The sequence below is a fragment of the Halichoeres trimaculatus genome, unplaced genomic scaffold, assembly GCF_033239565.1.
Source record: "Halichoeres trimaculatus isolate MK-OKI-2021-1 unplaced genomic scaffold, fHalTri1.1 fHalTri1_scaffold_16, whole genome shotgun sequence".
Classification (NCBI taxonomy): Eukaryota; Metazoa; Chordata; class Actinopteri; order Labriformes; family Labridae; genus Halichoeres; species Halichoeres trimaculatus.
In genome coordinates, this window is record NW_027437194.1 from 14,645,748 (window position 1) to 14,661,705 (window position 15,958).

Consider the following 15,958-nt stretch of genomic DNA (forward strand, 5'->3'; position numbering starts at 1 on the left):
CATCACTGGCTACTTTAGGTAAAAAAAAATATGTAAAAGAGTCAACAATAAGTTAATAATTTTATATCAAAAACCCTAGAAAAAACCAACAACATCAGGGTTCATATTCTGTTTATTGAAGTAGATTTCCTGACACATCTGTGTAGGAACAATGCATGATTTACAATAAGCCAAAGCTCTTCTAACAGGATGAGTAGATAAAAGTGACACATACTGTATGTTCAGGTTAATATAGAGGAATAATCTCTTACACATTATACAGACACACAGACAAGTTAGTGAAGGTATTTCCTGAAACATGCTGAGATGTTGAGTTAAGAGCACTTGGTTATAGTAACATTAGTGATGTTTTAACATGTGGTGTGGTGTTAGTGATTACATATGCACCATATATATCGATCTACAGAGGCGTGAGGTAAAGAGAGAAGTCACCAACAAGAAAAGGGAAAATGCAGGGAGGTTTGAAGTGGATCACATCAGGGTGATTAGGCACCTGCCCAGGAACCACCTCAGAACCTTGAGAGTCCAAAATAGGTCCAGCTAGACCAGTGATTCCCAACCAGGGGTATATTAACACATTGCAGGGGGTTCGTGGGAACATTTAATAATTCATTTCCAACTTCGTAATACTAGGGTAAGCCTTTCAATAAAATGCTACAACTAATTTACCCGGGGAGACAATAACCTGTGCCACAGCCACACCAAAATCAAAACAGATGCTTTGCTACGGCCAGGCAACTATGAAAGATTCAGGCAAGCAAATGTCTCAATAGCAGATAACCGAGGAAAATAAAGTAAAACTGCTATGAGTGAGTCTGATTATCATTATGTTAGGGATTTTGTTTCTAATTTTTAAAGTTTAAATGCCTGTTTAAAGGGGAATTGGTCCACAGAGCTCCATTTTTTGTGGTAAATGTTACAGCTTATATATAACAAGGCAGGCTGGCTAATTTTAAAAGCAACTTATTATTTGTTTTTATTTTCAAGTTAGAAAGAAGAAAAAGCCAGTTAGTAAAATATTCAGATTAAGGAGGACAAAATATTTTCATTCAACAATCAGTTGTGTTGCATTCTACTTTTGAAGAATCATCAACACGAGTGAGGGGTTACTCATGGTATGACAAAAAAGCTCAGGGGGTACACAAGACAAAAAAGGTTGGGAACCACAGAACTTGACTAGTTAGGACGATTGTTATTATATGAATGATTGTAGCTGTGTTTGTTAAAACTGAAACATATGCTTGAGTATATATGCTTGAGTGCAGCGCAGAGGTTCATTGGCACAGGGCATCTCATATACAGAGGCTGGAGTCCTCAAAGCAGGCAGCAAAGGATCTAATCACACCTGAGGCCTTTCACTGTCATACTTCACTTTCTGCAAAGCACTCCCACAGATTCATCTCTCTCGCACTTAATTTGTAGGAGTGTTTCACAACTTTAGTATTGCACATACATTGGGCGAACAGTCGTGCACACAGATCAGCGAGAGAAACAGTCTACATTAATGCAGCAAATTCTAAGAAGTCCTGATTTTAAGTCCTTAGCTTTGATCTGAGTTTATCATACAGTATCCTACACTTCCCATCATGCAACACAAGAGCCTTTAAATAAAATCCTGCATGAAGGCTTGAAGCCTATAGCAGTGCCTGGTGCCTGCTTCAGGAAGTAAAGAACCTGCCCTTGTCAGAACAAAATCCTCAGAAGGAAAAAAAAAGTATTAAAATAGAAACTAAAAGTGCTACACAAATTAAAGAGGAACAGACAGATTAGATAAAATGAATAGCTCCTTAAAAACTAGTATTATTAGCAATAAAAGTTTCCTCTGCAGCAACAAAAAGACAACACAAAAATCTCCACAGTTACATTCTACCATGTGTAGTTCTCATACACCAAATAATATCTCCCTGTTTATCTTTAACACATAACAAACCAAAGGCTGTTACTTAAGTCTGAAAGAAGCTATATAAATATAAAACAAATAACTGGAGATGCTAACAGCAGCTAGTGGGGCGTAGGCTGAGTTTGATTTGTTATCCTCCCAAGTTACCACTAATTCATTTCCCAGCGGGTTCAAAGAGACGGGACCTGATGCCTCTGACATAAAGGGACAAACAGGTGAAATGAAACAACGAAATTACAAGCACCAGTGATGCAAAGACAAGAGGCAGTGACAGCACAGAGAAAAACAACCATCAGTAAACTGATAATACAAATATCTGTTTCAGCATATAGAGGGAATTCTTGGTTTCTTTCTGCAGAACACATTTTGCAGAAAACAGTGCTTGGGTGATTTAGAAATGATGTCATTGTGCAACATGCTTGAACTGGTTTACAATCCTCTCAGCAGATGTTGCAGATCACAGCTGAGGCCTAAGTGTTTTGCATGTTTAACTTCCCTCTCTAAAGATATCAGTATGAAGAGCAGCTCTGAATAACTTTGAGGAGGCATGTTGGTCCCGAATAAGTTTGGGATTTTAAAGCTCCTGTGAGGAACTTTATGTTTGTGTCAGCTTGGCGCCCTGTGAACAAAGCAGTACCTTTTGCATCTTTCTAGTTTTGTCCTGTTCATGTTTGAGTGGTTTCTTTGAAACAAACAGCCAGTGTATGATTCATTGAGAATCTCTTGCGCGGAAATATTGAAAAAAGACGACTTCCAGCGTACCACTTGGCTGAGCGGGTAAAAGTGCAGACTCTAAATACAGGGGCTTCAGTTCTCATCACAGCGGTCACTCATTCAGCTCCAGGCTATGACCTTTTGGTCGCTCTTTTCCTTGGCTCTCTACTCCCTATTCTGTCAGTCTCCTTCTAGCCATTCTAGCCTACTAACACCAAAACATCTCAGAAATGAAAACTTAATGTCACTCCTCACAGGAGCTTTAAAGTTTGTGTTACTTTGGTTCACAACAGAAAAAAAAGATTTTGCTGACGAGTTGTTTCCATAAAAAGGCACACAGCATTTAAGAACCTACCATAAGGCATAGAACAGTCTTTAGAAAGTAAGTAGTAGCTCTAAATTTATAAAACAAAACAAATTAAATTAAATACCATACCATATGGCAGTGAGAAGTTGAACACAAAAATAACTGCAGCTAATTTCTGGGACACATCACACAGTTTGGTTAATACAGGAAAGTGGCTCAGCTAGAAGCTCTTCAACACATGACAAGGTAGCTCACATCAGCTTTATGACCATGCATGACTACAGAGAGCTGCAGTCAGAGGAGGATGATGATTACAGTGATGAAGGTGGTTCAGCTGTGAAAGAGGCGTATACGCTGAGATATGTTGCTACGACACAGGGGGCAGTTCTGCAGGGCGTCACTGCACACTTGACAGCAGCACACGTGACCACAGGGCAGGAAGATGACCTGAGACTGAGAGACAGGAGAGAAGCACACAGTCAGTCATCCAGGAGAGTTCAAACATAACTTACTTTATGTTACACACTCAAAAATGACAAAACCTCAAGTGAGAGTAATTTATTTGACTGATCTAGTTCAGCACATTAACAAGAACTGTGTGACTGTTCAGTGTCAAAGGACAGGTGGTTCTTACCCCAGTCTCCATGCAGACCACACACTCGGAGCTCCCTGGTCCCTCCACAGGGCTGGGGGCTGAAGGGGTAACAGGGGTCCCTGGGGAGGGTGGTGGACTGGGGATGTGGACAGCCGAGGTGGAGGCAATCGGTGGAGGAGAGGAAGGAGAAGGAGCCGTCGGGGCAACTTCCTCCACCTCTTTCTCTTCCACAGCTTTACAAGCTCCTGCAAGAGGAGTAGACAGTTAACCACCACTGTTCATCCTTCAAATGTGTTCTGAAATAAGTGCTTGGCATGATCTTTGAGTGTGCTGAGTCAAACTACGTATCACATATTTTGTACTTTTGTTGGCATAAGGTTTTAAACATATACACACCACAGTGCAGTGTAGAAATAGAAGTGTATTGTGTACCTATAGGCTGGTGATCTCGAGCCCATTTCAGGAGAGCTTTCTGGATTCCTACTTCAGTAATGCCAAGCTGGGAAGGAGAAAAAAATATGTAAATACTAGAGTTTAAGCTGTTGACAGAGCTGTAATACAGCATCCAAGAAAAATCTTCCTGTGACGACGTGGCAGACGAACCTTCTTGAGGTCCGAGGAGTTCATGTGGCGAAGGGCCTCAGTTGTCACTCTGTGATGAGCGAGGATGGGCAGGTAGTGCTGAGCTGACAGTCTGCACAACAGGCTCACCAACTCTTTCTCCACACCAGCTTCCTGTAAGAACAGAACAAGTTACAGACAGCAGGAGTGGGTTTCAGGGGTGTTTCTGTGTCTCCCTCTCTGATCTGATACTCTACCTGCATACGCAGTGACAGAGGCTTGGCATCAAGCAGTCTCTGGTACTGAATCATCCAGTAGTTCTGCTGGTTGGACTCAGACTTCTGCTCCATCTCCGCCTGAACAACAACTCGTGTAAATTATGGCTGAAAGCTTAGAAAACAGATGAATTGAACTGAAAACAGAGTTAACTCTGCCTCCAAAAGGACCCAGTTTCCTCACCAGAACAACTCGCAGCTCCTGCTCTCTCTGGTCTCTCTGTTTCAAAAGCTGCTGCAACAAATCACTGAGAGCTGACCGCTGCTCCACTAGAACCTCCTGCACACACACATTTACACATATAAAGTATTATTTGATGGACACACTTTTTTAGTAAACCAAGGAAAGACTAAATATTCACTGCCCTGGTTCAAATCTGACTTTATGCTTATTGTAATTCAAACTCATCTGTATTCGTCTGTTAACGAGCCTTTTACTTCTGATGGTTATTGAACAGAAGTCTGTACAACACATATGTCGGTATGGAGCAATGACATGAATTTGCAAAAGCAAAGATAATCAACAGGAAGAAAAAAAATCTGGCTAATGTGAAAGGGCAAAGAAAGAAGGCTGTGACACCCACCTGCAGGTTCTCAGCATCCAGATTCCTTTTTTTAATCTCCAGTTTAGTCAGCTGCATTAACTCACTCTCTATGAGTTTGATCTGGGGACAGTGGAGAGGCAAACATGAAGCTAGCAGGGAGTCAGGATGAAAACAATGATGAAGTGATTCTCTGTCTGATGGAAACATTACACCTGAGAGGAAACCCAGGTTTCAAACATCACTTTAGAATGTGAGTAAAGATGGATTAGTTATGGGATGTGACTGAAAAACACCAGCAAAACAGGATAAAAGAAATGCTAATGCTTGGGGTTTGCAGTTTTAGCCTGTATGATTCTGTCTCTTAAAAGAAAAGGAAAAAAACAGAAATCAGACCTTTTTCCACCCCTAAATCACAGGCTGTATCAAAGAAGAGGAAGAGGCCGTGGTGAGGTTGAAAATTGGACTGTAGGTGACCATTTTGAACCTTTATTTACATTTTTTGCAAAGAATATCTTGACTTTGCGTAGGCTCATTGTTACTTTGCTATCCTAAATCGGAGGTTCTGGCCCTTCTGTACTCTAGGAATTTAAATCTACATCTCTTTTTATCACTCCAAAGTGACCCATCAGACATTCACCACCTGTTCAGACAGACCTGGTTGCGAATGTATCCATGCACAGAATCTTTCTGCAGCTGCAGGGCCTGGAAGGCTGCTTTCTGCATCTCCTCCTGCAGGGACACAGAGAAAACACCATCAGTCACACCATTTCTCCAGAGAATGATTCTGCACCTTAATTCTGAGGTCAGTTTGTATTGTGGGTTATTTTGGTGTGATTTCACAAACAACTTTAACCTGCTCAGCTTCACTGCCTTTTCATGAAGACACCAAATCACACGGCTCCCGTATTGAAATGTTTCACTTGAATTTCAGTTATTATGACAGGTGGCCTGTGTCCAGATAAAGCTTGCTGATGACGTACTGTGTTGCAACAATCTAAAACTGATTGTGCAGAATGACATAAGCTGCAACTAGCCTCAATTGACAAACAGCAGCATAAAAGTTCATATTTCATAAGACCTCACACATAAATAAACAGAAAGGATGGTCTGCTCTCTTTCCCTCTCTCGCTCTGATCACCTGCAGTGAATGTGTCACTGCCGCTGCCATCGTTCACATAACATTGAAAAAAAAGCACAGATGATTAGCCAGGCTCTACATACTTCCTGTAAGATCTGGGCGATGGCTTTTGATTTGTCCAAAACTTGGAGGGACAGCATCTTGTCAAATTTCCGGTCCAAACTCTCCATACTGTTCAACACAGAGAGACAGAAACCATTAGCTGAGGTTACAACTCGTCTCCAAAGCTTTTATTTGTTTAAACCACACGTTTGTTGTTCACTGTGTGTCTGGTGTGTGCATGACTAACCTTCTGTAGGCTTCAGAAACCAGGCTCTTTCTACGGAAGTCACTGGCTTCCTGTAGGAGATGCATGGCACAGCTATCGGACAGCATCTTCTGCATAGCGGCTAAACTCAGAGAGGGGCAAAAGAAAGAGAGAGTGAGAGGAAAAACATGCAGAGTGTTGGAAGAGTGAAAATGTCTGTCAGTGTGAGCATCAGAAACTGTCAATAAATACAAAGTGTTTTGCCTGCTTTAATTAAAACTAGGGATGGGCGAGTATCCGTACTCATGAAGGCTGTCAATACCAGCAGCTGATACCCAAAGCGAAAAAATCTTACGTTAGGTCCTCCTCACCAGTAGTTGGTGCTACATTGTTGCAGTTTGACACAACAGCAAATGCACATCAGGTCCTTTTCAGACAATAGCTGTGTCCCAATTCAGGGTCTGCAGTCTTCATAAGCTGCAGCCTTCGGAAGGCCCTGCCTTCTTAGCCAGTGCATTGTAAATAGGAAGTGTTTTTTTCTCAGTATATTAGTGAGATACAACCCAAACAAAAAAAAATCGCAGTAGAACAAAATCTTCATCAATGTTTTCAGAAATAAAATCTTATAGTTGTTGCCAGAAGTAATTCACAGCAGGATAAAACAGGAGTTCAGCCGTGTTTATCACCTAAAGCGTTCACGTGCAATGATTTTTGGGATATGTGGGTCTGTAAAGGATCCACCGAAAATGTTCTTCACAGCATCCAAAAGTGAGGCCAGATTCGTATGCCACATTTTGGAGAAGCCTTTAAAATGAGACAGCCTTCTATGCATTGCTGTGACACAATCGGTCTTCAAATTCAGCCTTCACAGGCTGTAGCCCCTGAACTGGGACACAGCTATTATGAATTTTGCACTTAAGTTTATTTTTAAAAACTGAATAACTCACAGAGTTGTTTGTGTTTTTTTTATTTTGGACTTAATGTCACAGTAACTGTGCTGTCATAGTTTAAAATCATCTGCCACTGTTAATTGAAGTTTTATGTATCAAAAGTACTAGTGGTATCAGTGAGTACTCAATAGGGAGTACTCTACTGGTATCGGTCTGAAAAAGTGGTGTCTAACATCTCGTATAAAAAGTCACAACCCATTTTGTAGACCGAAGAGTGGGTTGTGGTGGATTTACAGAGCACTGTACAGATAAAGCACACCAGCCGAGCCTCTCACCTGCCACATCTCTCTTTCTCAGTGAATTAGTCTCTTCCTGTGTGATGGCAGTCAGCTGCTCCATACGAATCCTGAGGAGAAAAAAAAAAAACTGACTTTGTTGTGATATGGCAGAAGAGAAGAAATGTCTTTATTATCCTTGGAAAGCACTTTGTGCATTTTACTGGGAGCTTGTATTATAAATAGAAACAATGCTAAGTGGAAGATGGATGCGTGAGTGCTGCTGTGTGATGGAGTGGTACTTTATCTTTCAGCTGTAACTGATATGGATGGTATGGATCAGCAATCTGTGTACTCACCGATCTTCTTCCATGGACTGAAGAAACTCTGCACTCTTTTTCTGCCTGCAGAGGTCAAAATAGTTACACAGCACTTAAAAGATAGTCAGAAAGCCTCTATCATGTGACGCAAAACAAATAAGCTCCCCTACTCAGAAACCAATAATACCACACATGAGCCACCTGTTTTTGTCCATCAGCATGTTGCTGATGCGGCTGCTGATGTTGTCTTCGGCGTTTCGTACTTTCTCCAGCACCAGCAGCCTCTCGGCCTCCTGAGCCCGCTGCTGCTGAGAGAGACCCTGCTCCACACGTTCCTGCTCCTACACAGCACACACAGATTTTACACACATATGAAGATGGAATCAACACAGAACAAACAATAAAAAAGCTTTCAGAGCCAACACATGAGGAAATCCCTCTGTAATGGGTTGTAACCTCACTGATTGATGTTTTACTTCAGTTTGGGGAAAAAAGCTCCTTACAACTTCACTTTAAACCATTTAAAGGGTTAGGCTTAGAGTTGGGTCTCTTAAAGTCACTTTTTATATCTCTGATGAAAAAACTTGACTTTCAAAACAGTAACATTGAGCTGGAGGATTTTTTTAAATAAATAGTTCTCTTATCGATGGTTATAAGTCTATCTTACACAGCCAGATTTGAGCCTTTGCATACCTGACGCACTGAGTTGAGCATGTTTTCCTTGCGAGATGTGTTCATGAGAAGAAGCTGCGTGTGCTCCTTCTGCTTCTCCTCCAGGTGGCGCTCAAAAGCTATTTTCTCCTGATGCTTCTGCTCCTGAGGGACAGAAAGAGAAGTCTCCGGGTATTATCTTCAGGCTGTGCTGTCTGTATCAACAGTGGGCTAACTTCTTATTTCTGCTGCAAGTGTCCAAAGAAGCTGTCGATGAGTTTGTGACCTCTATACATTAAATACAGTTTATTGTTACAGCATCCGCAGGCGTCTCCCCCTGAACGTCTACATAAGCAGAAAAGTAAGGAGTTCCTCACCTTTCTCTTCTCATAGTCACTGAATTTCGTCTGTAAGAGACAGTCAGAAAGGATGAAATTGTTTTTCAGTTATAGGAGTTAAAGCAGCAATGAATAACGTCCAAGTAAACAAAGATTCATGTTCAGAGTTGTGGTGTGTAAGTGTGTGACCTCTGTACCTGCCAGGCCTCCTCCACACCATCCAGACAGTCAGAGTTCTGTTTGCCACAGTCGCTCTCCAGCACAGGGAGGAGGTACTGGGATGGGGGACAATACTCTTCCCCCAGCTCTGAAAAACCGTCAACAACATTATTCTAGCATGATATTACCTAACTCTGTGAAGGATTTCAGGCACAATGTGTAGCAATATAGAAGCATGTGCTGGTACATCATAAACAATCATTGAACCTTTGATTCTTTTGACACCGTGGGGAAAAATTAACCCTCACCACTGCACAGGAAGCGTTGGATGCTCTCTGTTCCCTCTGTGCACACAGATGCAGGAGGATAGGACATGGAAGCAGCATCAAGTGTAAAGCTCTGTGGAAACAAACAAGCAGAGGGTTTGAGTAAAATTATATGTAGTTTTTATTATTCATTTTAGTCCTGTAACTTTAAATCCAGACACAGACCTCCAGTGTGCGGATGTAGGCCACAGCTTTGGGCAGCATCACAATGTTGTTGTCGCTAATGTCCAGAGTCCTCAGGCTGCTCAGAGAACCAACTGAGGCTGGCAGCTCGCTGAAATGATTCCCTACACAAGATTAAAACATAACAAATGATTACTGGCCGGTTAATGTTCTGGAGAATGAGCAGAGAGCAGGGAGTATCATACCTTTCAAATTAAGAGTCTGCAGGAGCCGCAGGTCAGCTATTGAGTCTGGTAGAGTCTTTAAACGATTTTTCTCCATATTCAGGATCTGACAGGAGACACATACACACATCCATGATGTTTCATTTATAAGACTCCTCTGAGCCAGGAGTCAGTAATAAAAAAAAGATTTACCTGCAGTGACGCCAGCTTCCCGATGTCATCTGGAAGTGAGGTGAGCTTGTTGTCATGCAGATCCAGAACCTTCAGAGGCAGAAACATTCAGTCATGAGTCACAAATTGGAAATCTTTAAAAGAGACTTCAAATCAAAAGTAAAATATGAAACAAACATACCATCTTATAACATCTGGTTAAAAACAATCCAGGCCAAAATTTTATGCCAGTCTTTATATCCTAACTGTACAAAATATTTTACTAGTTTACATCACCTTTAAAGTGAGAAGATTTGTGATTTCACATCCTTTGGGCAGAAGTGACCTCAGCTCGTTGCTGTGGAGGATCAGGACCTGAAGAGCAACAGAGGACATGAGACAAACAATGGTACAACCAGGGACATACACAGACTAATTACACTAATTAAAATCAGATAACAAGTCAACTTGGACCTCAAAATATTTAATCATGTAAGAAACTGGATCAGCAGAAGTGTTTGGATATAAAAGAGAAGTAAACACATCTTTCCAGAAAGAACCTTCAAAAATCACATTTTACTTCATGTCTATTGAGACCTTTTTACTATGATTATCTTTTTTCTAAAAGTTTTTTCCCTATTGTTTTTTATTGTATGGTCTCAGATGCAATCCTTCCTTTCCACTGCCCAACTGTATAAGCATGTGATAAATAATCTTTTTTTTATTCTTACCTTCTTCTGCAGCACTCTGCAAATGGAAAAGACACTCGGGGGAACCTGTTGAAATACAGATCATAGACATCACTCTCTGCAAAACCAACCCAGCAATAATTCAGGCAGGAGAGGGACAAAAAGACACTTAATGAAGATAAATAGAGAGTGTGGTAATTTCCTCCCTGTTCTGACAAACTGACAAAGGATGCTCAACAGCAACAGAGCTGTTTTTAATGTAATCAGTACAAATAATGTGACTGTACAAGCAACACCTTTGCTGTTTCTATTAGGAAAGATCAGAATATCATGTCAGACGTATCAGATGTTGGCAAAGCCTGCATTGTTGTGGGCAGGATCACACTCACCTCTGAGAGCTCACAGCTAGAGACATCCAGGATGTCATCAGCACCGGCTTCCTTAGACTACAGCACAAAGAAAGGTGAGTCAGTGTGTTGGAGGGAGACACATGCTTTTATGTTACTTAAGAAAATACTGCCATGGCTGCAGACATGCATTTTGAATTGAATAAACAGCTGCAGATTCTCTCAGTGATATTATGCAGGTTGCTGCTCCGGCTGAAAGGTAAACTAGCTTGTACTGTAGCATGAACACACTCTTCTTACCAGAGTCAGCTGATACTCCAGCCTTTTTTGGGATTCCTCACTGGGCTTTCTCTTTTTGAAGAACAGAGGCATCGTGAATCCTGTCTGTCTCTGCCTGTTGAGGTTTCCCTCCTCTACTCCCCTTCTTTAAGGAGATCTACTCCAGAGGACTGATGGACAGGGCTGCCTGCACACTGATTGAAGCAGAAAAAAACAAATAATAGAAAACATCAAATTAAAGCAGAAAGAACCATTTTAAGCTTAAAAAAATAGAATTAACTTAAACAGCTGCAATAATGAATGTGTATTGATCTCAAATGGTTGCATTCAGAAAATGCACAAGAATAATAAAATTTGATTAGAGACCAGTTTCTGGCTGCCAGATAGAGTCCAGTACACTGTTAATTCCCATGGACTCCTCGGAACAATATCATAAGCCTAATTGCTTGTCTGTAACTGTCTTTAACAGCTACTTTCTGCTCATGAGTATTATTCAAGAGTCTCAAGGTTTACTTGCTTAAAAGAATCAAGATGCATCTGGAAATGAGATACTCAACATCTCTGTATGGTCAGAATGTCACACTTTTGTTCACACAGCACACTGCTCTGTGGCCATTGTATTAGGACACCAACATTAGGATGTTTGTTTTCTAAAAGATAGCTATATCTTCATTTATTGCATTGTGAATCTCTTCCTTTAAGTACTAATGATAAATTCCTCACTCACTACTGCATACTTTATGATCTGGCGGATCAGATATTGTTAGAAATTGATGCTGTTTTATTTTTATTTATAGAGTTATACCTGCAGAGCTTCCATCTTTTCTCTGTAAATAAAACAGAACACGTAAACTGTGAAGCTGCTACCTTGACCAGGCCGCTCATTAAAAAAGATTTTTCAACTTAGCTGGACTTCCTGGTTAAAAAAAATACTGAAAGTTTGCTCCCTGACAAACTGTGCTGATACTATGCTTCACAGTTCTTAGCACTGTCAATGGACACTTGTCATTGTGAAAACTTAAAAAAACTGTATGATAAAGTTTAATATTTTGATATTTGTTTGGAATAAGATTTTCAAGTACCACGCACTGTCAGAAATTCAAGTGCAGATGCTCATTATGTTAAACAATCATGAAATGTAAGTATGATCTTTACCTAAGGGTCTCTTTAATGCAGCAAATGCCTTGGACTTGAATATTTCGTGCTTTTTATTCAACCAGTTAAAGAAAAGGTTTTTTTTTTCTTGAGATTTAAATTTTCCTTTTTAAGACTGCCTTGGCCAACTCAGACAGTAGCACAGTTTGCAAAGCTTCCCAAAGACAATTAGCGTCTACACAATCAAACATAAAAGCATCAGTTAAAACTCCTACTGCCTGATCTGTTTACCTTCAGAATGTTTTAACATTCTCTCAAAATCACCCAGCAAGACCAGTTTATAAAGATAAAGCTGTACTGGTTCTTTAGCACTCATAGCATCTCTTTACAACTCCTCTGTTTTTGTGTATTTTAGTCAACAAAATCAAGAATGCTTTATTAACTTGCTTTGCGGCTGAATTTTGTTTGGTTAAAAGAGCTTTCATATTTCGTCACTTAAATTCAGAACATACTCAAACACTGACTATCATGAGCCCATAACAGTTAATAGTGTTGAGTCTAAATACTATGGTCAGCCTCAACCATGAATGACATTATGATCATCTGCAATATTTAATTGGTACAAACCAATAATATGGTGATATATTATGATATCTAATTAAATGAAGAATACTTGCTCCTGAAAGGTAACGTTCAAGGTTACAAAAATCATCAAATGTATGAGACAGAGGTTTGTAACAGTGATGCTATTCCTGCTTAAGAACCTAAAATAGAATAGGATGTGTATATCTAAATAAAAACACATAACACCACACAAGTAGTACAAAATACTTTAAAAGTAGCACTGGCGAGCTGTAGACGTAATGTGATTCCTTGTCTACAACTTACTTCTCCAATGGCAGGCATACCTAGAAAAAGACTGTATTAAAACACCATTGTTGCTCAACAGCAGATGTCCTTATACTCAAACTTATCTAAACCTTCATTTAACCCACATGTAGCAGGGGGCAGCTGTCCTCCCATGTTCATAAGTTACTGTACCCATTTAATCCCCCTCTGCCGGTGTCATGCCAGTGTACTGTGTGTGTCAATTACGTGGGTCTTGACGGTCAGACAGTGGGTGGGGCGGTTACCGGAGATAACGTAACACTTCGTCCATGTAACTGGCACAAATACAATTAAACTTCACGCTGCCTCTACAAAACACAGTGGACAATGTTTATGCCAACATTCACAAAATTATGAATAATAGCGTCCTGGGTAAAATGTCAAGTCGTGTCCAATCGAGAGGGTCAAATATAAAGACTGATCATGTTAGCTGCTCCTTATGTCTCAGCAAAACTGAAGTTATACACCACACACTACGATGTAACAGAAACAACAAGACACACGACGTTTCTACGGTAAGGAAAGGTGAAGCTAATGCTAGCTTTAACACTCACGGGCTGCGAGTTGCTCCTCTTCCTTATAGGATCTGGAAAAAATTAACGGTCACTTCCTCGCTTTTTACGTTAACGGGTGTTATCGTAGGTAATAACACGATCGATCCGTAAACCTGAAGCTGGATAAATTGAATTTACGATGGTGTCATTTTTATGAAGACAATAAAAACAAAGTAAATTTTTCCACATGACCCACGTCCAGCTGGTTCATATTCCCCTTCGAAGTGAAAATCACAACAAATACAGTAGCTACAGCGAGTCTTCTTCGCTTGGTGGTTGGCAGACTGCACCTTAAGAATAAAATGCACATCGCCCCCTACAGTAGGACGTGTGCGGTGCATGACTCGAATATGATGAGTCCACTGTTTGAGTACAAAACTAATTTATCCATCATGTGCTAATTGAAGTAAATTGAGAGTCAAAAAAAAACAAAAACAAAAGGACTACCCATGTCTTTAATTAATGAAAGTTGGAATTAATTTCTTAAAATGTTACTACAATAAAACTATAAGAATGTTATTACAATAAAACTATAAGAATGAAAAAGTGCTAAAAAATAAAAAATAATAAAAAATTAAAAAAAATTGTTTGCTTTTTTGTTTTGTCTCAATCTGTTAAATGGCTAAAGTATCTGTCAATTAATTGAACAATGCATCCTAGAAGTGACATTTTTTCAACATCTGTCCAGTTACGATTTAAAGAAGCAACTAAAGAAAAATTAGCCAAATTAAAATGCAAAGCTTGGAGCATCCTTTTAAGAATGAAAACAAAATAGCTATTTTTAAAGTAAGTCAAGCCTCCATTGAAGAAGAAAACCAGTCGTATGGTTTAGGTTCAGGTCCTGAGGTTGCACTTGACGTACCTAATCAGATTCTACAACCTCTGGACGGATGCATGCAGCCCCTTGTTAAAGGAAGCTAAAAGCTTTTCTCCCAGCACCCACTAGATTAACAGCAAAGCATGTAGGTCTAGAAATCACAAGTAAAAATAACCTAACTAAACTAGCCTGAAAAAGGGGGAGTAAACCAGACAGGGTGTTGCACAATCTTTTCTTTCTTTTCATATCAGGTAATTGATTAAATCTCTGTTGTCTTGACTGGCCGTAATATGTTTAATTTTTCAGGTCATTACAGAAATTTTGTTCCCAACAAAGTACTTTTATTTTTCTCTGTGCTTGAAACTCCTCACTTCACAACTTTATTTGGGCATATATGGGGCACTTAAGGGAATTCTTCCGGCTTGCATGTTAACACTTTGTCCAGCAGAGGTCACCCTCTATTTATGTATGGCAAGTAAGAAACAGCATCCAACATCTGGAAACAATCACAAGCCCATTTCTCTTTCTTATTTACTGACATGACAAATGAAGCAGAAATGTGACACATCCACTCCTTTGAAACTAAAAGAACTCATACATTTTAATATGTTTGGATTTAGGTTCAGAGCTGGACTCAATTTTAATATCTTGTGGTCCCCTCAGCTGTTTGTATTTGGGTCGAAAAACACAGTAAAGCAGTTCAACATGTGCTGTGTTGTTCCTACACATTACCTTAACAGATTTTTTTTCTCTCAGATCTTCACACGCAGGCTCGTTTTAGTTAATAGGACCATGAACATACCCGGAACATGAGTGAGACTGTGGATCCCTGAGCAGAAAAACATCACCTCTAACAAATGTGATGTGTGACTGTGGTCGAGACTGCAGCAGAAACAGCAACTATAAATATCTTCATAATTAAAGGTGATGACAAGAGCCGACAGCATGGTGAAAACTGTTTCCATTAAGATCAGCTTTAGTTGAAGAAGTCTCATAACATTGCAACATTACATCGCTAATGTGTTTTAAAGGACATGCATATGTGGTCTTGTCAAAACTTTAACTTAAAGTCATGTCATGTTATGGACTTAAAACAGTATTATTACCCAGAATAACTTCAGTTCAGAGAAAATGAGATCTAACTACATTAATTTTAATTTTAACAGTATGACACTTGTGCATTAAAAAACAGCATTAATTACTTTAACAACTACATGGCCATTTGGAGGCAGCAAAACATGTTGTAAGCACAACATGGTGAAATCATCATCTTCTAAAGATAATGTGATTCAAAACCAGATGAAAAGATGTCAAAATATGTGTTTTTAATGGGCCATCTTGCTTTGATTTCTTTTGTAGGTATCCAATAGTCAAGTCCTGTTCTACTTTGATATTTTCTTGCCTATTTGTCATATTCTGCTCTACTTCCTACCCTTTGTCTCCCTTCCATTTTAAATGTCCTCATCTGTTTCACCTAAGCTGCAGAGTGCTCCAGTGGTGACAACTAAAGACAGAGCAAACATACAAAAGAACTGCAGGAAGTCAAGCGAA

General features: G+C 39.8%; 1 protein-coding gene across 2 annotated transcripts; it reads right to left on the reverse strand.

Annotated features, from left to right (window-relative positions):
- Positions 1-100: 100 nt before the first annotated feature.
- On the reverse strand, positions 101-13,859 carry lrsam1 (leucine rich repeat and sterile alpha motif containing 1). Of its 2 annotated transcripts, XM_074690799.1 has the most exons (25): positions 13,591-13,859; positions 11,075-11,247; positions 10,817-10,873; positions 10,470-10,514; positions 10,036-10,113; positions 9,781-9,849; positions 9,610-9,694; positions 9,407-9,528; positions 9,224-9,314; positions 8,954-9,063; positions 8,796-8,825; positions 8,461-8,583; positions 7,969-8,108; positions 7,807-7,851; positions 7,508-7,578; positions 6,325-6,424; positions 6,119-6,206; positions 5,552-5,626; positions 4,937-5,017; positions 4,537-4,632; positions 4,335-4,433; positions 4,120-4,251; positions 3,949-4,015; positions 3,556-3,761; positions 101-3,374 (listed from the first exon to the last, which is right to left on the reverse strand). In XM_074690799.1, the coding sequence occupies exons 2-25, from the start codon at positions 11,144-11,146 to the stop codon at positions 3,252-3,254; spliced, it is 2,205 nt and encodes a 734-aa protein (XP_074546900.1). In that variant the 5' UTR covers positions 11,147-11,247; positions 13,591-13,859; the 3' UTR covers positions 101-3,251. The 2 variants fall into 2 exon arrangements, with proteins under 2 accessions (XP_074546900.1, XP_074546901.1); XM_074690800.1 differs by lacking the exon at positions 4,937-5,017.
- Positions 13,860-15,958: the final 2,099 nt, after the last annotated feature.

What these genes read in the sequence shown, in the direction of transcription:
- lrsam1 (XM_074690799.1), bottom strand. Translation starts at nt 11,146, where the DNA reads ATGCCTCTGTTCTTCAAAAAGAGAAAGCCCAGTGAGGAATCCCAAAAA. An exon ending in CTAGCTGTGAGCTCTCAGAG is followed by an intron (nt 10,515 to 10,816) that starts GTGAGTGTGATC and finishes GTATTTCAACAG; the next exon opens with GTTCCCCCGAGTGTCTTTTC. An exon ending in CAAATCTTCTCACTTTAAAG is followed by an intron (nt 9,850 to 10,035) that starts GTGATGTAAACT and finishes CTGCCTCTGAAG; the next exon opens with GTTCTGGATCTGCATGACAA.